This window comes from Oncorhynchus nerka, linkage group LG14 (assembly GCF_034236695.1).
Source record: "Oncorhynchus nerka isolate Pitt River linkage group LG14, Oner_Uvic_2.0, whole genome shotgun sequence".
In the NCBI taxonomy this organism is placed as follows: Eukaryota; Metazoa; Chordata; class Actinopteri; order Salmoniformes; family Salmonidae; genus Oncorhynchus; species Oncorhynchus nerka.
The window spans coordinates 36,403,787-36,419,621 of NC_088409.1; the positions used below are offsets into that span (position 1 = coordinate 36,403,787).

A 15,835-nucleotide genomic window follows, 5' to 3' on the forward strand; every position below is an offset into this window, starting at 1 on the left:
GCGATGAGACAAGGATTTCCCTACTGGCCAAACCCTCCCTAACCACGCTAGGCCAATTGTGCGTCACCCCACAGACCTCCCAGTCGTGACCAGTTACGACAGAGCCTGGGCGCGAACCCAGAGTCTCTGGTAGCACAGCTGGCACTGCAGCCCTTAACCACTGCGCCACCTGGGAGGCACTCATTAAATATTTTCACCTGAGAGAACTACCACATTGAGCCGGGGTGGGCAATCATTTCAGCTCGAGGGCCACGTCAGGATTTCAAAATTCAGCAGAGGGCAAATTGCGGCATAGAAAAAGGGCAGTTATTTTAAAACATATAGGTAGGTACATTATATTTTTTACATACTTTCTATATAGTTTGACATTCAAGAGTGGCCTTCATTCAAGAGTAAATCAAATCAAATCAAATGTATTTATATAGCCCTTCGTACATCAGCTGATATCTCAAAGTGCTGTAACCCAAGATACCCAAGATAATCATAAAACATGTTTTTACTCCAACCTCCCCTGGGCGACTAAGAATGGGCTCGTATGTTGCCCACCCCTGATGTTGAAGGACAAGACTTGGGTCAAATACATTTGTCAAAACTGATTCCGTTATTTTGGGGTACAATGGAACCAATGGAATTGTCTCAAAAGTGTAAACTCCAGCTTAACCAAATGCATCCATGGCCAGAGAGGGACACACTAAACACAATTGGAAATCTGAACTTGAAGCCATGCCTGGGTCTGATGCTTCTCAGAAGAACCCCCTTGTCACCCCCTCACACCCCCAGGCCCCTCCCATCCCCCCTCCCAACAGACCTGTAGTGCACCCTCAGCCTCCTCCAGGGCTGGCTTGGCAGCCTCCAGCTTCTCCTCAGCGAAGGCCTTGTCAGCAGAGATGCTGTCCACTATGGCCTGAGCCTTGTCCTTGACCTTCTGGACCTCCACCTTGACCTTCTCTGCTGCCTGGGCCTTCACTGTCACCACCTTCAACACCTGAGACACAACAAACCATCACAAGAGAGACAGGAAGTGAGGTGCATCTTTCGCATAAAGCAAAAGTTAATATGCAATATGAAGAGTGTTGGTCCCATGTTTTATGACCTGAAATAAAATAAAAAATATATTTTTTAATAATTTCTCTCAAATTTTGAGCACAAATTTGTTTAAATCTATGTTAGTGAGCATTTCGCCTTTGCCAAGTTAATCCATCCACCTGACATGTGTGGCATATCAAGAAGCTGATTAAACAGAATGATCAAACAGGTGCACCTTGTGCGGGGGACAATAAAAGGCTCTACTTTCCGGCTACCCAGATAAAGCACTAAATAAACTTCAGTTGGTGCTAAATACGGCTGCTAGAATCCTGACTAGAACCCAAAAATTTGATCATATTACTCCATTGCTAGCCTCCCTACACTGGCTTCCTGTTAAGGCAAGGGCTGATTTCAAGGTTTTACTGCTAACCTACAAAGCATTACATGGGCTTGCTTCTTCCTATTTTTCCGGTTTGGTCCTGCCGTACATACCTACACGTACGCTACGGCCACAAGACGCAGGTCTTCTAATTGTCCCTATAATTTCTAAGCAAACAGCTGGAGGCAGGGCTTTCTCCTATAGAGCTCCATTTTTATGGAATGGTCTGCCTATCCATGTGAGAGACGCAGACTCGGTCTCAACCTTTAAGTCTTTATTGAAGACTCATCTCTTCAGTAGGTCCTATGATTGAGTGTAGTCTGGCCCAGGAGTGTGAAGGTGAACGGAAAGGCACTGGAGCAACGAACCACCCTTGCTGTCTCTGCCTGGCCGGTTCCCCTCTCTCCACTGGGATTCTCTGCCTCTAACTCTATTACAGGGGCTGAGTCACTGGCTTACTGGTGCTCTTCCATGCCGTCCCTAGGAGGGGTGCGTCACTTGAGTGAGTTGAGTCACTGACGTGGTCTTCCTGTCTGGGTTGGCGCCCCTTAATCAGGTTGTGCCGTGGCGGAGATCTTTGTGGGCTATAATCGGCCTTGTCTCCGGATGGTAAGTTGGTGGTTGAAGATATCCCTCTAGTGGTGTGTGGGCTGTGCTTTGTCAAAGTGGGTGGGGTTATATCCTGCCTGTTTGGCCCTGTCCAGGGGTATCATCGGATGGGGCCATGGAGATACTCTCAATGATCGGCTATGAAAAGCCAGCTGACATTTACTCCTGAGGTGCTGACCTGTTGCACCCTCGACAACTACTGTGATTATTATTATTTGACCATGCTGGTCATTTATGAACATTTTAACATCTTGGCCATGTTCTGTTATAATCTCCTCCCTGCACAGCCGGAAGAGGACTGGCCACCCCTCATAGCCTGGTTCCTCTCTAGGTTTCTTCCTAGGTTTTGGCCTTTCTAGGGAGTTTTTCCTAGCCAACGTGCTTCTACACCTGCATTGCTTGCTGTTTGGGGTTTTAGGCTGGCTTTCTGTACAGCACTTTGAGATATCAGCTGATGTAGGGGCAAAATAAACACATTTAATTTGATTTTAAAATGTGCAGTTTTGTCATACAACACAATGCCACCAATGTCTCAAGTTTTGAGGGCGTGTCTAACTGGCATGCTGACTGCAGGAATGTCCACCAGAGCTGTTGCCAGAGAATTTAATAAGCTGCCTTTTAGAGAATTAGTCAGTACGTCCAACCAGCTTCACAATCTTAACCACACCAGCCCAGGACCTCCACATCCAGCTTCTTCACCTGCGGGATGTCTAAGGGGGTGGGATGGGGTTGTTGTCTGTAATAAAGCCCTTTTGTTGGGAAAAACTGATTTGGCTGGGTCTGGCTCCCAGTGGGTGGGCCTGGATCCCAGTGGGTGGGTCTGGCTCCCAGTGGGTGGGTCTGGCTCCCAGTGGGTGGGTCTGGATCCCAGTGGGTGGGTCTGGCTCCCAGTGGGTGGGCCTGGCGACCAATGTCCTCCAAATTGACTAATTTCCTTATATGAACTGTAACTTAGTAAAACCTTTGAATGTTGCGTATACATTTTTGTTCAGTGTATGTACACTTCAAAGTTCTGGTATTGGTATTTGGTAAGTCTGTTGCTGGGAAACAAGAGATAGAGGAGTAGCATACACCAAACATACACACACACCATGTCTGCCTTCTCATTGGCGATTTGCAGCTCTTTCTCTTTGACCTCCAGCTCGTTGCTGAGTAATGCTACAGACACAGAGGCCTCCTTCAGCTTCTGAAGACCTGTGTTCATTCTGATGGGGAAACAGAATGGGATCAGCAATCATTGTATTATGCAAATCAAATCAAATTTTATTTGTCACATACACATGGTTAGCAGATGTTAATGAGAGTGTAGCGAAATGCTTGTGCTTCTAGTTCCGACAATGCAGTAATAACCAACAAGTAATCTAACTAACAATTCCAAAACTACTGTCTTATACACAGTGTAAGGGGATAAAGAATATGTACATAAGGATATATGAATGAGTGATGGTACAGAGCAGCATAGGCAAGATACAGTAGATGGTATCGAGTACAGTATATACATATGAGATGAGTATGTAAACAAAGTGGCATAGTTAAAGTGGCTAGTGATACATGTATTACATAAAGATGCAGTCGATGATATAGAGTACAGTATATACGTATGCATATGAGATGAATAATGTAGGGTAAGTAACATTATATAAGGTAGCATTGTTTAAAGTGGCTAGTGATATATTTACATCATTTCCCATCAATTCCCATTATTAAAGTGGCTGGAGTTGAGTCAGTGTCAGTGTGTTGGCAGCAGCCACTCAATGTTAGTGGTGGCTGTTTAACAGTCTGATGGCCTTGAGATAGAAGCTGTTTTTCAGTCTCTCGGTCGCAGCTTTGATGCACCTGTACTGACCTCGCCTTCTGGATGATAGCGGGGTGAACAGGCAGTGGCTCGGGTGGTTGATGTCCTTGATGATCTTTATGGCCTTCCTGTAACATCGGGTGGTGTAGGTGTCCTGGAGGGCAGGTAGTTTGCCCACGGTGATGCGTTGTGCAGACCTCACTACCCTCTGGAGAGCCTTACGGTTGAGGGCGGAGCAGTTGCCGTACCAGGCAGTGATACAGCCCGCCAGGATGGTCTCGATTGTGCATCTGTACAAGTTTGTGAGTGCTTTTGGTGACAAGCCGAATTTCTTCAGCCTCCTGAGGTTGAAGAGGCGCTGCTGCGCCTTCTTCACGATGCTGTCTGTGTGAGTGGACCAATTCAGTTTGTCTGTGATGTGTATGCCGAGGAACTTAAAACTTGCTACCCTCTCCACTACTGTTCCATCGATGTGGATAGGGGGGTGTTCCCTCTGCTGTTTCCTGAAGTCCACAATCATCTCCTTAGTTTTGTTGACGTTGAGTGTGAGGTTATTTTCCTGACACCACACTCCGAGGGCCCTCACCTCCTCCCTGTAGGCCGTCTCGTCGTTGTTGGTAATCAAGCCTACCACTGTTGTGTCGTCCGCAAACTTGATGATTGAGTTGGAGGCGTGCGTGGCCACGCAGTCGTGGGTGAACAGGGAGTACAGGAGAGGGCTCAGAACGCACCCTTGTGGGGCCCCAGTGTTGAGGATCAGCGGGGAGGAGATGTTGTTGCCTACCCTCACCACCTGGGGGCGGCCCGTCAGGAAGTCCAGTACCCAGTTGCACAGGGCGGGGTCAAGACCCAGGGTCTCGAGCTTGATGACGAGCTTGGAGGGTACTATGGTGTTGAATGCCGAGCTGTAGTCGATGAACAGCATTCTCACATAGGTATTCCTCTTGTCCAGATGGGTTACAAGTATACCAGGTAAGTTCGGTCTAATCTTTCTTGAACACATATTAATGAGTAAAAGGATGACTAAAAGGCAGAATAGTAAGAGAGTGATATAGCACAGTGTACACCATATATTGGCATATAGAATAATATATAATACTAGAAATATATTAAATAATGTGATAGACACACAGCATTACGATAGATAAATGCTGTGAAAAACATCTACAATTTCTTTCGACCATGGTGTACTGTGAAGCCGCATGTTCCACATAGGAACGAAGAGCATTAAGAGTGTAAGGAAGTACCGTAATTTCCGGACTATAAGCCGCTACTTTTTCCCCACGCTTTGAACCTCGCGGGTTTATACAATGACGTGGCTAATTTATGGATTTTTCCCGCTTTCACAAGATTCCTACCGCCAAAAAACTGAGCACTGTCACATATCACGCTCAAACTTCCCATCATTCTGATTACGGTAGTCATTTTGTCACCCTCATCATGGCAAAGACACTGAGAAATGCATATGATGCAGCTTTCAAGTTGAAGGCGATCGATCTGGCTGTTGGAAAAGGAAATAGAGCTGCTGACAGCGTGGAGCATTGTCAAAAAATCCACTATCATCAACAGGTTTCGAAAGGCTGGACTGCTGCGTGTTGAAGAGGGCAGCGATCCAACATCGGATGAAGCAATTCTGAGGCTATTCAACTCCGACACCGAAGGAGATGACTTCAGTGGTTTCAGTGCACAGGAGGAGGAAGATAGTAACCAATGACTTTCTTGGTAGGCTACTGTTTACTGCTATTTTTAAATGTTTTGTTACAAGCCGTGTTTCGTTTAAAAGCCTATTTATTTTTGTTACAAGCCGTGTTTCGTTTAAAGGCTGTGTAAAGTTAATTTGTTTCAATGTACCGGTAGACACGTGCGGCTTATTTATGTACAAAATACATATTTTTAAAAATTCATTGGGTGCGGTTTATATTCAGGTGCGCTTAATAGTCCAGAAATTACGGTACTGTAATTACCTGTGTGCCAGCGTCTGCACCTCGGAGTGCTTCTCCTTATAGATGGTCTTGTATCCCTGGATGAAGGAGAGGTAGGACTTGGGAGTGACGTGCGTGGCGCGGCGGTACCTCTGGAAGTAATCTACACACTTCTCTGCCACGCCGTCCTGGAAGGAGCCCATACATTGCACCACCTCCCCCTTCACCACGGTCGAACAGTCGATGTCATAGGTGGACAGGAAGTGCTCTGACACTGGAGAGTAAACAGATTAATAGTGATTTGCTTCAATCTCCAAAGTGTGCAGTATACATTTATACTGTATGTGCGCATACAGAGGCGAAAACACATGCTTACCCACAAATGGACACCAGCGGACACACAAATACACACACCTGCGATCAGAGCATCTTTGGGCCAGCGGCTGAACCAGTCCATGGTGCAGCCGGAGATGAGGGCAGGGAACTTCAGGGCTCTGTTCCGGAACTTTTCCCCAACAGGAGAGAAGCAGAGAACCACGTGTAGGTTCTGTCTGACCCTGCTCATAAAGTAGTCATGGAGAATGTCATTGGTCGGTGGTCGCCGAGGAAACTCTCTTTTCATGACTGGTATGAGGTCACTGATGATCTCATCAATTTCGTCTCGAGCAAACAAGTTTGACACCTGAGAAATTAGCACAATATACAACAACAGTTATCCAAGTTCTAATGGAGTGCGATATTTTTTTCTCAAACACAGATTGACACAACTTCTTGAAAATGCTCTAATGTTTTACGTGTTTCATGTGATCAATGTGCTGACCTCCCCAGATGATAACACATTATTCATGTACTCCAGGAACGACTCGTCCTTGATCTCGTTATCAGTGAAGATGAAGCTGATGCCTTTTCCCTGCTGGCCTGCTGTCCTGTACAGACCCTTCAGATCCTCCATCAGGTTAGCAGTGTTGTACGAACTGAGGACAGAACACAGGGATGTTACAGGTCATAGCGAAGGTGTGAAAATACATATTTTTCACAATGAGTATTTCCTCCACTCCTCCAATGCGTTTCGAGAAGGAGGTGAGGATAGGGGATGTGAGGAATCGAGGAAAGATACATTGGCAGAGAGTTACTGTGCACTTGCAGTAATGCAAGCAAAGCTACCATCTACGGGAGGACAACAGAACTGCATGACCACGTTCAATACATTATAAACGCCTGTTACAGTTACAAAGGGACTGTATGAGACCGTGTGTCTGTTCCAATAACCTTACTAGCAAACTACTTATTATGAAGTAGGAAGTATGTAGAAGTATGCTAGTAAAGACAGGGTGTGTCTGTACCGTGTTAGTGTGATCTGAAAGGTCTTGTATCCGGCGATGAAGGAAGCCAGTTTAGTCAGGCTCTGCTTGCCTGATCCCCCCACTCCTACTAGAAGGGCATTCCCTCTGGGGGTGCGGATGATCCTGGAGATCTAAAGACAGACATGGGGGGGCAGGGTAGCCTAGTGGTTAGAGCGTTGGACTAGCACCCGGAAGGTTGCAAGTTCAAATCCCCGAGCTGACAAGGTACAAATCTGTCGTTCTGCCCCTGAACAGGCAGTTAACCCACTGTTCCTAGGCCGTCATTGAAAATAAGAATTTGTTCTTAACTGACTTGCCTAGTTAAATTTAAAAAAGAGAGAGATTCCTTCCTTTTCTGTTCTTATATCAAGAGATTTGATGCGTACACTCATTGGTGACTGACTAAGATAGCTAAGCCTTTGAAACGCTTCCAATGTGAATGTTTAGTAATACTTTTTATGAAGACCCTCTTTGTAATGTGATATAAGCATGTTTATAATAGCTTATGATCTATACACAATGCATTATAATGCATGACAAAGGTGGTAATAATTGCTCATAAACACCTATAGGTGAACATAATGACAGTTTCCCTCTACCTTGACAAGGTGTATCATAGCATCTCTGAAGAACACCATGTCCATGCCAGCTCCTCTGATGCTCTCGTTGTACTGGCCAAGGAACATGTTGAGCCTGTCCATCAGGCTCTCAAGCGACACGATGGGCTCATACACCTTGGGCATCTCAAAGTCTGTATCCTCTGGCTCCTCACCTGGTGGAAAAAATGGGAGTCATTGTCAATGCCAGATTATTCATTCAAATGATCCAACTCTCTGCTAATGTAGCACGCAGCTAGTTTTTCTTGGTTTGGCAATATTGAAGCACTTTGAATTTAAATAAAACATTTATTTTCTATTTATTATTGTATATACTCATGTAATATCATTATAATATAATTACTGTATTTATTCACATAACCTGCAATTCAGCTTTAAACTGCAGTGTCTACAACATAATAATACAGCTAAACACACCATCTTAGAATGTACTGTTTAAATCCTTAGTACACGGTAGAAAAATACAGCACATATTTAATATAGACAATATGGGTTCAAAAACTGTAAATGCAGGATCATGGGATAGAAACAGTGTATGTATGTGAAGGGGCTATACAGTACCTGGTGCTCTGGCTTTACCTGTAGCTTCAGGAGCATCTCTTAGGAAGTCAACAAAGTAGCCGTCTACTCCGAAGTCGACCACAGCCCTCTCTTCCTCTCCTAGCTCCTCCTCTACTAGCTTGGCCATGGCCCTGTCGAACCAGGCTACATCTTCTGGCATGGTGAACCGGTCTGCGATCACACGCTTACACTCGTGCTTCCACAGCTGAAGCAACACCTACAGCATACAGGGTCCAAATAAAACTAAAACAAACTTTATCTCATGGAAATGTTAACTCTACATTCACAGAAGGACTGCTGATTAAATGTCTAGAATCTTACTGTAACTTAGGACAGAAGTTCATTCAGACCTTTGGATCCAGTGAGAAACCTTTTGATATGTATTCCTCTAGTTCTATTGGATTGACTGATTGATTTTTTTATGTTTATGTATTTCAAGAGGAAATTCAGTCACACTTTATTTGAATAGTCCGGATAGTCCATCTGTAGAGCAGGTCATTCTGTCAACAAACTATCTGTTGATAAGCAGCTGCTTGCTAAGGTTACAGTAAGGGTTAGGTTTAGAATAAGGGTAAGGGTTAAGTTCAGGGTTAGTTGATAGTTGAAATATTACTGATAGTCTGTAGCGCATCTACAGATCGACTATCCAAATAAAGTGTCACCGCAAATTCTCTTTCGAAGTTTTAATGGACTCACAGTAAGAGAGTTGACCAACTCAGCGGTTGGGTTGAGCATGCCCTGCCAGACTCTGGACAAGTCTCTGAGGTTGAAGATGTAGTGGAACTTGGCCGGAGTGGGCAGCATCTTGACCTTGGTCATTTGCCACAGCCGACGGGTCAGCGGCACCAGCTTGGCCACAGTTCCACGCACCTCTTCTGTGAAGCCTCGCCAGGCACAGTAGTGCCCTGTCCCAATGACTCCTGGTCAGGGAAATAAATGAGGTAAGGGGAAAAGGGGTTGACGACATGAAGGTGGGCGAAGCATTGAGGTAAATAAGTTAAAGAAAATAGTGTTTTTATTGAGATATATATATATATATATATATATATAAATAATGGTGTAATGATATATGTATATATAGATATCTAATAGAGTCAAAATTCAAGCCCAGTGTCAATGGATGAGAAGTAGTATTGGTAACTCAAATTACAGGGTATTCATACATTTTCTTTTTTAAATATGCTAGAAGGGGAGAGGGAAACCCACACTGATCAAGAAGATAAACCATAGAGTCTCCACACAGATGCAATTCCAGAGTTTTTAAAGGAGCCAAACCCACCAAATATCTTGTCGATGGATGTGTTGGAGGGCAGGGTGCAGTTGAAGATGGAGAACTGCCTCTTCAGTCTCTGGGGGATGTCGTTGCGGCCTCCCCCTGGGTGGATCATCGCTGCCAGGAACTGGATGTCTACTATATTGGTGAACTCCCCTGGCTTCTCCAGATTGAAGAACCCGTTCTGTTCCATCAGCTGGCGGACTATCTCATTGGTGACCTAAAACGGGGTGAGTCAAATTAGGAAATTAGGTAAAAAGGCAGAATAAGCTGTACACTATCGGATTGCAATTTCATATGGTAAGGTTTCCCAGGCTAACAAATTGGAAAATTGTCATTTTTGGGCTTTCGCTATGGTGATTTAACGAGTGCTGAGTATGAGTCCGACCTGATCTCCCCATTCGTTGATGACTGGCATGTTGATGTCGTCCACAAAGACGGACATCTTCTTCCCTGCAGGAGGGCCGTAGGTGGTGCCCATCCGCTTGTCCACAAAGCTTTCCACAGTCCGCTGGAGAGAAGGACAGATTGGGTTGAGTGTTTCATCTTTACAGACAGTGAATTAAAGGAACAAAACACACCTTTGAAATAATGTTACTGTCAATAAATGTTGCATAGACCTGAAGTAGTCAGATAAACTTTCTGACAAGTGACTGGATTTTTTATTTGATTCACAACTGATCTTAGAAAGTCCTACCCATGTAAAAGTTGAAAAGTTGGAGGAAAGAGCAGGAAGTGTGTGGTGTTGTTTTGGAGGTGTAATACCTGGAACATGAGTGGAGTTGTGGCGGAGGAGAAGTTGAGACTCTTGGCCATGTGAGTTTCGGGGTCATACTTTGACATGTATCCCTTGATGATGACGGTCTTGGCTGTGCCTTGCTCTCCGATCAACAACACAGCCTGCGACAAAACGAGGAAGGGATTACTCTTGAGGATCTGACCAAGATCACATGGCTAGGGGGTAATTTATCCTCCAAATACAAGCCAAATTAACAATACGTGTACACTCAGAACAGGATTGCTGATATAGGATCATTTTAGATTATAATAAGAATATACAGTCAATTCGGAAAGTATTCAGACCCCTTCACTTGTTCCACATTTTGTTACGTTACAGTCTTATTCTAAAATGGACCCAATAACCCATAAAAACAAAACAGTTTTTTTTGTGCAAATTTATTAAAAATGAAAACTGAAATATTAAATTTGTTGAAGCACCTTTGGCAGCGATTACAGTCTTGAGTCTTCTTGGGTATGACGCTACAAGCTTGGCACATCTGTATTTGGGGAGTTTCTCCCATTCTTCTCCGCGAATCTTCTCAAGCTCGATCCTGACTGGTCTCCCAGTCCCTGCCGGTGAAAAACATCCCAACAGCATGATGCTGCAAGCACCATGCATCACCGTAGAGATGGTGCCAGAGGTCAATCTTGGTTTCATCAGACCAGAAAATCTTGTTTCTCATGTTCTGAGAGTCCTTTAGATGCCTTTTGGCAAACTCCAAGCGGGCTGTCATGTGCCTTTTACTGAAGAGTGGCTTCCGTCTGGCCACTCTACCATAAAGGCCTGACTGGTGGAGTGCTGCGGAGATGGTTGTCCTTCTGGAAGATTCTCCCATCTCCACAGAGGAACTCTGGAGCTCTGTCAGTGACCATCGGGTTCTTGGTCACCTCCCTGACCAAGGGCCTTCTCCCCTGATTCCTCAGTTTGGCTGGGTGGCCAGCTCTTGGAAGCTCTTTTCCATTTAAGAATGATGGAGGCCACTGTGTTCTTGGGGGCCTTCAATGCTGTAGCCATTTTTTGGTACCCTTCCCCAGACCTGTGCCTTGACACAATCCTGTCTCTGAGCTCTACGGACAATTCCTTCGACCTCATGGCTTGGTTTTTGCGGGACCTTATATAAACAACCTTATATGCCTTTCCAAATCATGTCCAATCAATTTAATTTACCACAGGTGGACCCCAATCAACTTGTAGAAAAATCTCAAGGATAATAAATGGAAACAAGATGCACTTGAGCTCAATTTTGAGTCTCATAGCAAAAGGTCTGAATACTTATGTAAATAAGGTATTTCTGTTTTATTGTTTTAATACGTTGGTAAAAAATTCTAAAAACCTCTTTTCGCTTTGTCATTATGGGGTATTGTGTGTAGATTGATGAGGAAAACAATAAATGTAATACATTTTAGAATAAGGCTGTAACGTAACAAAATGTGAAAAAAGGTAAGGGGTCTGAATACTTTCTGAATGCACTGTATATACACTACATTACCAAAAGTATGTGGACACCTGCTCATTGAACATTTCATTCCAAAACCATTGGCATTAATATGGATGCAGTGACTTCAGGTACAAGAGCACTAGTGATGTTGGGCGATTTGGCCTGGCATTCCAATTCATCCCATAGGTGATCGATGGGGTTGAGGTCAGGACTCCATGTAGCCCAGTCAAGTTCAACACTGATCTAAACAAACCATTTATGTATGGTTGCTTTGTGCACGAGGGCATTGTCATGCTGAAACAGGAAAGAGCCTTCCCAAAACTTTTGCCACAAAGTTGGAAGCACAGAATCGTCTAGAATGTCATTGTATGCTGTAGCGTTAAGGTTTCCCTTCACTGGAACTAAGGGGCTGAGCCTGAACCATGAAAAACAGCCTCAGACCATAATTCCTCCTCCACCAAACTTTACAGTTGGCACTATGCCCGGATTAGTGTCCGTCCACTGGTGGCAAGCTTTACACCACTCCAGCCGACGCTTGTCTTGTGTTCGGCTGCTCGGCCTTGGAATACCATTTCATGAAGTTCCCGACTAACAGTTATTGTGCTGACATTGCTTCCAGAGGCAGTTTGGAACTCGGTAGTGAGTGTTGCAACAGCTAGCTACACGCTTACGAGCTACACGCTTCAGCACGCGGCGGTCCAGTTCTGTGAGCTTGTGGGGCCTACCACTTCGTGGCTGAGCCGTTGTTGCTCCATGACGTTTCCACTCCACAATAACAGCACTTACAGTTGACCGGGGCAGAAATTTGACGAACTGACTTGTTGGAAAGGTGGCATGCTATAGCGGTGCCACGTTGAAAGTCACTGAGCTCTTCCGTAAGGCCATTTTACTACCAATGTTTGTCTATGGAGATTTCATGGATGTGTGCTCAATTTTATACACCTGTCAACAATGGGTGTGGCTGAAATAGCCACTAATTTGAAGGGGTGTCCACATACTTTTTTATATATAGTGTACAAAGGGGACTTGATCCTAGATCAGCACTACTACTCAAAGACCCTTTGTGAATATGGACACCCACCTTGCCCTGTTTGGCGATGGTCTGGATGAGGAAGTCAGTGCGGACATTGTCTACGTTGGGGACCAGGATGGATCCGTACTCTGGGGTGAGGTCTGATGGGTAGATGTACTCCTCTACCCGTGTGTTCCAGTGGACCCACTGACCTGCACACACAGGAGGACATACAAGAATAAGTCATTGAAAAACAAATAATACGAGCATCATGAAAACCATCCACGATGTCCTCAGATGAAATTTTCACCATCCATGATGTCCTCAGATGGAATTTTCACCATCCATGATGTCCTCAGATGGAATTTTCACCATCCACGATGTCCTCAGATGGAATTTTCACCATCCATGATGTCTTCAGATGGAATTTTCACCATCCACGATGTCCTCAGATGGAATTTTCACCATCCACGATGTCTTCAGATGGAATTTTCACCATCCACGATGTCCTCAGATGGAATTTTCACCATCCACGATGTCTTCAGATGGAATTTTCACCATCCACGATGTCTTCAGATGGAATTTTCACCATCCACGATGTCTTCAGATGGAATTTTCACCATCCATGTCTTCAGATGGAATTTTCATCATCCATGATGTCTTCAGATGGCATTTTACCATCCACGATGTCTTCAGATGGCATTTTCACCATCCATGATGTCTTCAGATGGAATTTTCACCATCCACGATGTCTTCAGATGGCATTTTCACCATCCACGATGTCCTCAGATGGAATTTTCACCATCCACGATGTCTTCAGATGGAATTTTCACCATCCACGATGTCCTCAGATGGAATTTTCACCATCCACGATGTCTTCAGATGGAATTTTCACCATCCATGATGTCTTCAGAGGGAATTTTCACCATCCATGATGTCTTCAGATGGAATTTTCACCATCCATGATGTCTTCAGATGGAATTTTCACCATCCATGATGTCTTCAGATGGCATTTTCACCATCCACGATGTCTTCAGATGGCATTTTCACCATCCATGATGTCTTCAGATGGCATTTTCACCATCCATGATGTCTTCAGATGGCATTTTCACCATCCATGATGTCTTCAGATGGCATTTTCACCATCCACGATGTCTTCAGATGGAATTTTCACCATCCATGATGTCTTCAGATGGCATTTTCACCATCCACGATGTCTTCAGATGGCATTTTCACCATCCATGATGTCTTCAGATGGCATTTTCACCATCCATGATGTCCTCAGATGGAATTTTCACCATCCATGATGTCCTCAGATGGAAATACTTTAGTTCAGTTGTAAAGAATGACTGTCGAATAGATAAATGACCCTTATTCTGTTCAAAAAGGACAACATTTTTCTGATGATAATACCCACCCGAGGGTGAACATATCATGAAAGACTGGTAGCAAGCAGGAATAAGGTAACACCAACATCAGCTGTGCAGGTGAATTTAACGCATATTGATGGTTTAATGAGAGATCTGATGGTGATATTTATAATTGAGCAAGAGCACTGTGAATGACCAATATGATCTTATGATCTACATTGAAAAAAAACATGATCTACACTGAACAAAAACAACATGCAACAATTTCAAAGATTTTCCTGAGTTGCAGTTCATATAAGGAAATCAGTCATTTGAAATAGATGAATTAACTAATCTATGGATTTCACATGACTGGGAATACAGATATACATATGTTGGTGACAGATATCTTAAAGAAAAGGGAGGGGTGTGGATCAGAAAACCAGTCCGTATCTGGTGTGAGCAGATGCGGTGCGACATATCTCATTCGCATAGAGTCGATCAGGCTGTCGATTGTGGAATGTTGTCCCACTCATTTTCAATGGCTGTGCAAAGTTGCTGTATATTGGCAGGAACTGGAACACGCTGTTGTACACATTGATCCAGAGCATCCCAAACATGCTCAATGGTTGACATTGTGAGTATGCAGGCCATGGAAGAACTGGGACATTTTCACTTTCAAGGAATTGTGTAAAGCTCCTTGCGACATGGGGCCGTGCTTTATCATGCTGAAACATGAGGTGATGGAGGTGGATGAATGGCATGACAGTGGTCCTCAGGATCTCGTCACAGTATCTCTGTGGATTCAAATTGTCGTTGATAAAATGCAATTGTGTTCATTGTCCGTAGCTTATGCCTGTCCATACTATAAGCCCACCGCCACCATGGGGCACTCTGTTCACAACGTTGACATCAGCAAACCGCTCGCCCACACAACGCCATACACGCTATCTGCCATCTGCCCGGTACAGTTGAAACCGGGATTCATCAGTGAAGAGCACACTTCCCCAGCGTACCAGTGGACACCGATGGTGAGCATTTGAAGTCGGGTACGACGCCGAACTTCAGTCATGTCAAGACCCTGGTGAGGACGGCGAGCACGCAGATGAGCTTCCCTGAGACAATTACTGACAGTTTGTGCAGAAATTCTTCATCAGCTGTCCGAGTGGCTGGTCTCAGACAATCCCGCAGGTGAAGAAGCCGGATGAGGAGGTCCTGGGCTGACGTGGTTACACGTGGTATGCGGTTGAGATGCCGGTTGGACGTACTGCCAAATTCTCGAAAACGACATTATGGTACAGTATGGTATGAACATTAAATTCTCAGGCAACAGCTCTGAAATTCCTGCAGTCATCATGCAGATTCCACGCTCCCTCAAAACTTGAGACATCGGTGGCATTGTGTTGTGTGATAAAACTGTACATTTTAGAGTGGCCGTTTATTGTCCACAGCACAAGGTGCACCTGTGTAAGGATCATGCTGTTAAATCAGCTTCTTGGTATGCCACACCTGTCAGGTAGATGGATTATCTTGGCAAAGGAGAAATGCTCCCGAACAGACATGTAAACTTAAGCTTTTTGTGCATATGGAACATTTTGGGGATCTTTTATTTCAGCTTATGAAACACTTTACATGTTGTGTTAATTTTTTTGTTCACTGTGTCTTCCATAACAGTAAAAAGAGGACTGCGTGTGTGTTGTGAGTTTTTGGAGTCTGTCTACTGAACATGA

General features: G+C 44.5%; 1 protein-coding gene across 1 annotated transcript in view; it reads right to left on the minus strand.

Annotated features, from left to right (window-relative positions):
• Positions 1-15,835, minus strand: part of LOC115142194 (dynein axonemal heavy chain 5-like) — a 78,378-nt gene that overhangs the window by 17,179 nt on the left and 45,364 nt on the right. Inside the window, exons 45-57 of the mRNA XM_065027192.1 lie at positions 12,826-12,968; positions 10,291-10,425; positions 9,914-10,036; positions 9,532-9,745; positions 8,949-9,172; positions 8,271-8,469; positions 7,674-7,846; positions 7,075-7,205; positions 6,552-6,705; positions 6,146-6,413; positions 5,774-6,005; positions 3,105-3,219; positions 809-985 (exon numbers count right to left, since the gene is read on the minus strand). Coding sequence (XP_064883264.1) covers positions 809-985; positions 3,105-3,219; positions 5,774-6,005; positions 6,146-6,413; positions 6,552-6,705; positions 7,075-7,205; positions 7,674-7,846; positions 8,271-8,469; positions 8,949-9,172; positions 9,532-9,745; positions 9,914-10,036; positions 10,291-10,425; positions 12,826-12,968 — 2,288 coding nt within the window. The remainder of the gene's footprint in view (positions 1-808; positions 986-3,104; positions 3,220-5,773; positions 6,006-6,145; positions 6,414-6,551; positions 6,706-7,074; positions 7,206-7,673; positions 7,847-8,270; positions 8,470-8,948; positions 9,173-9,531; positions 9,746-9,913; positions 10,037-10,290; positions 10,426-12,825; positions 12,969-15,835) is intronic.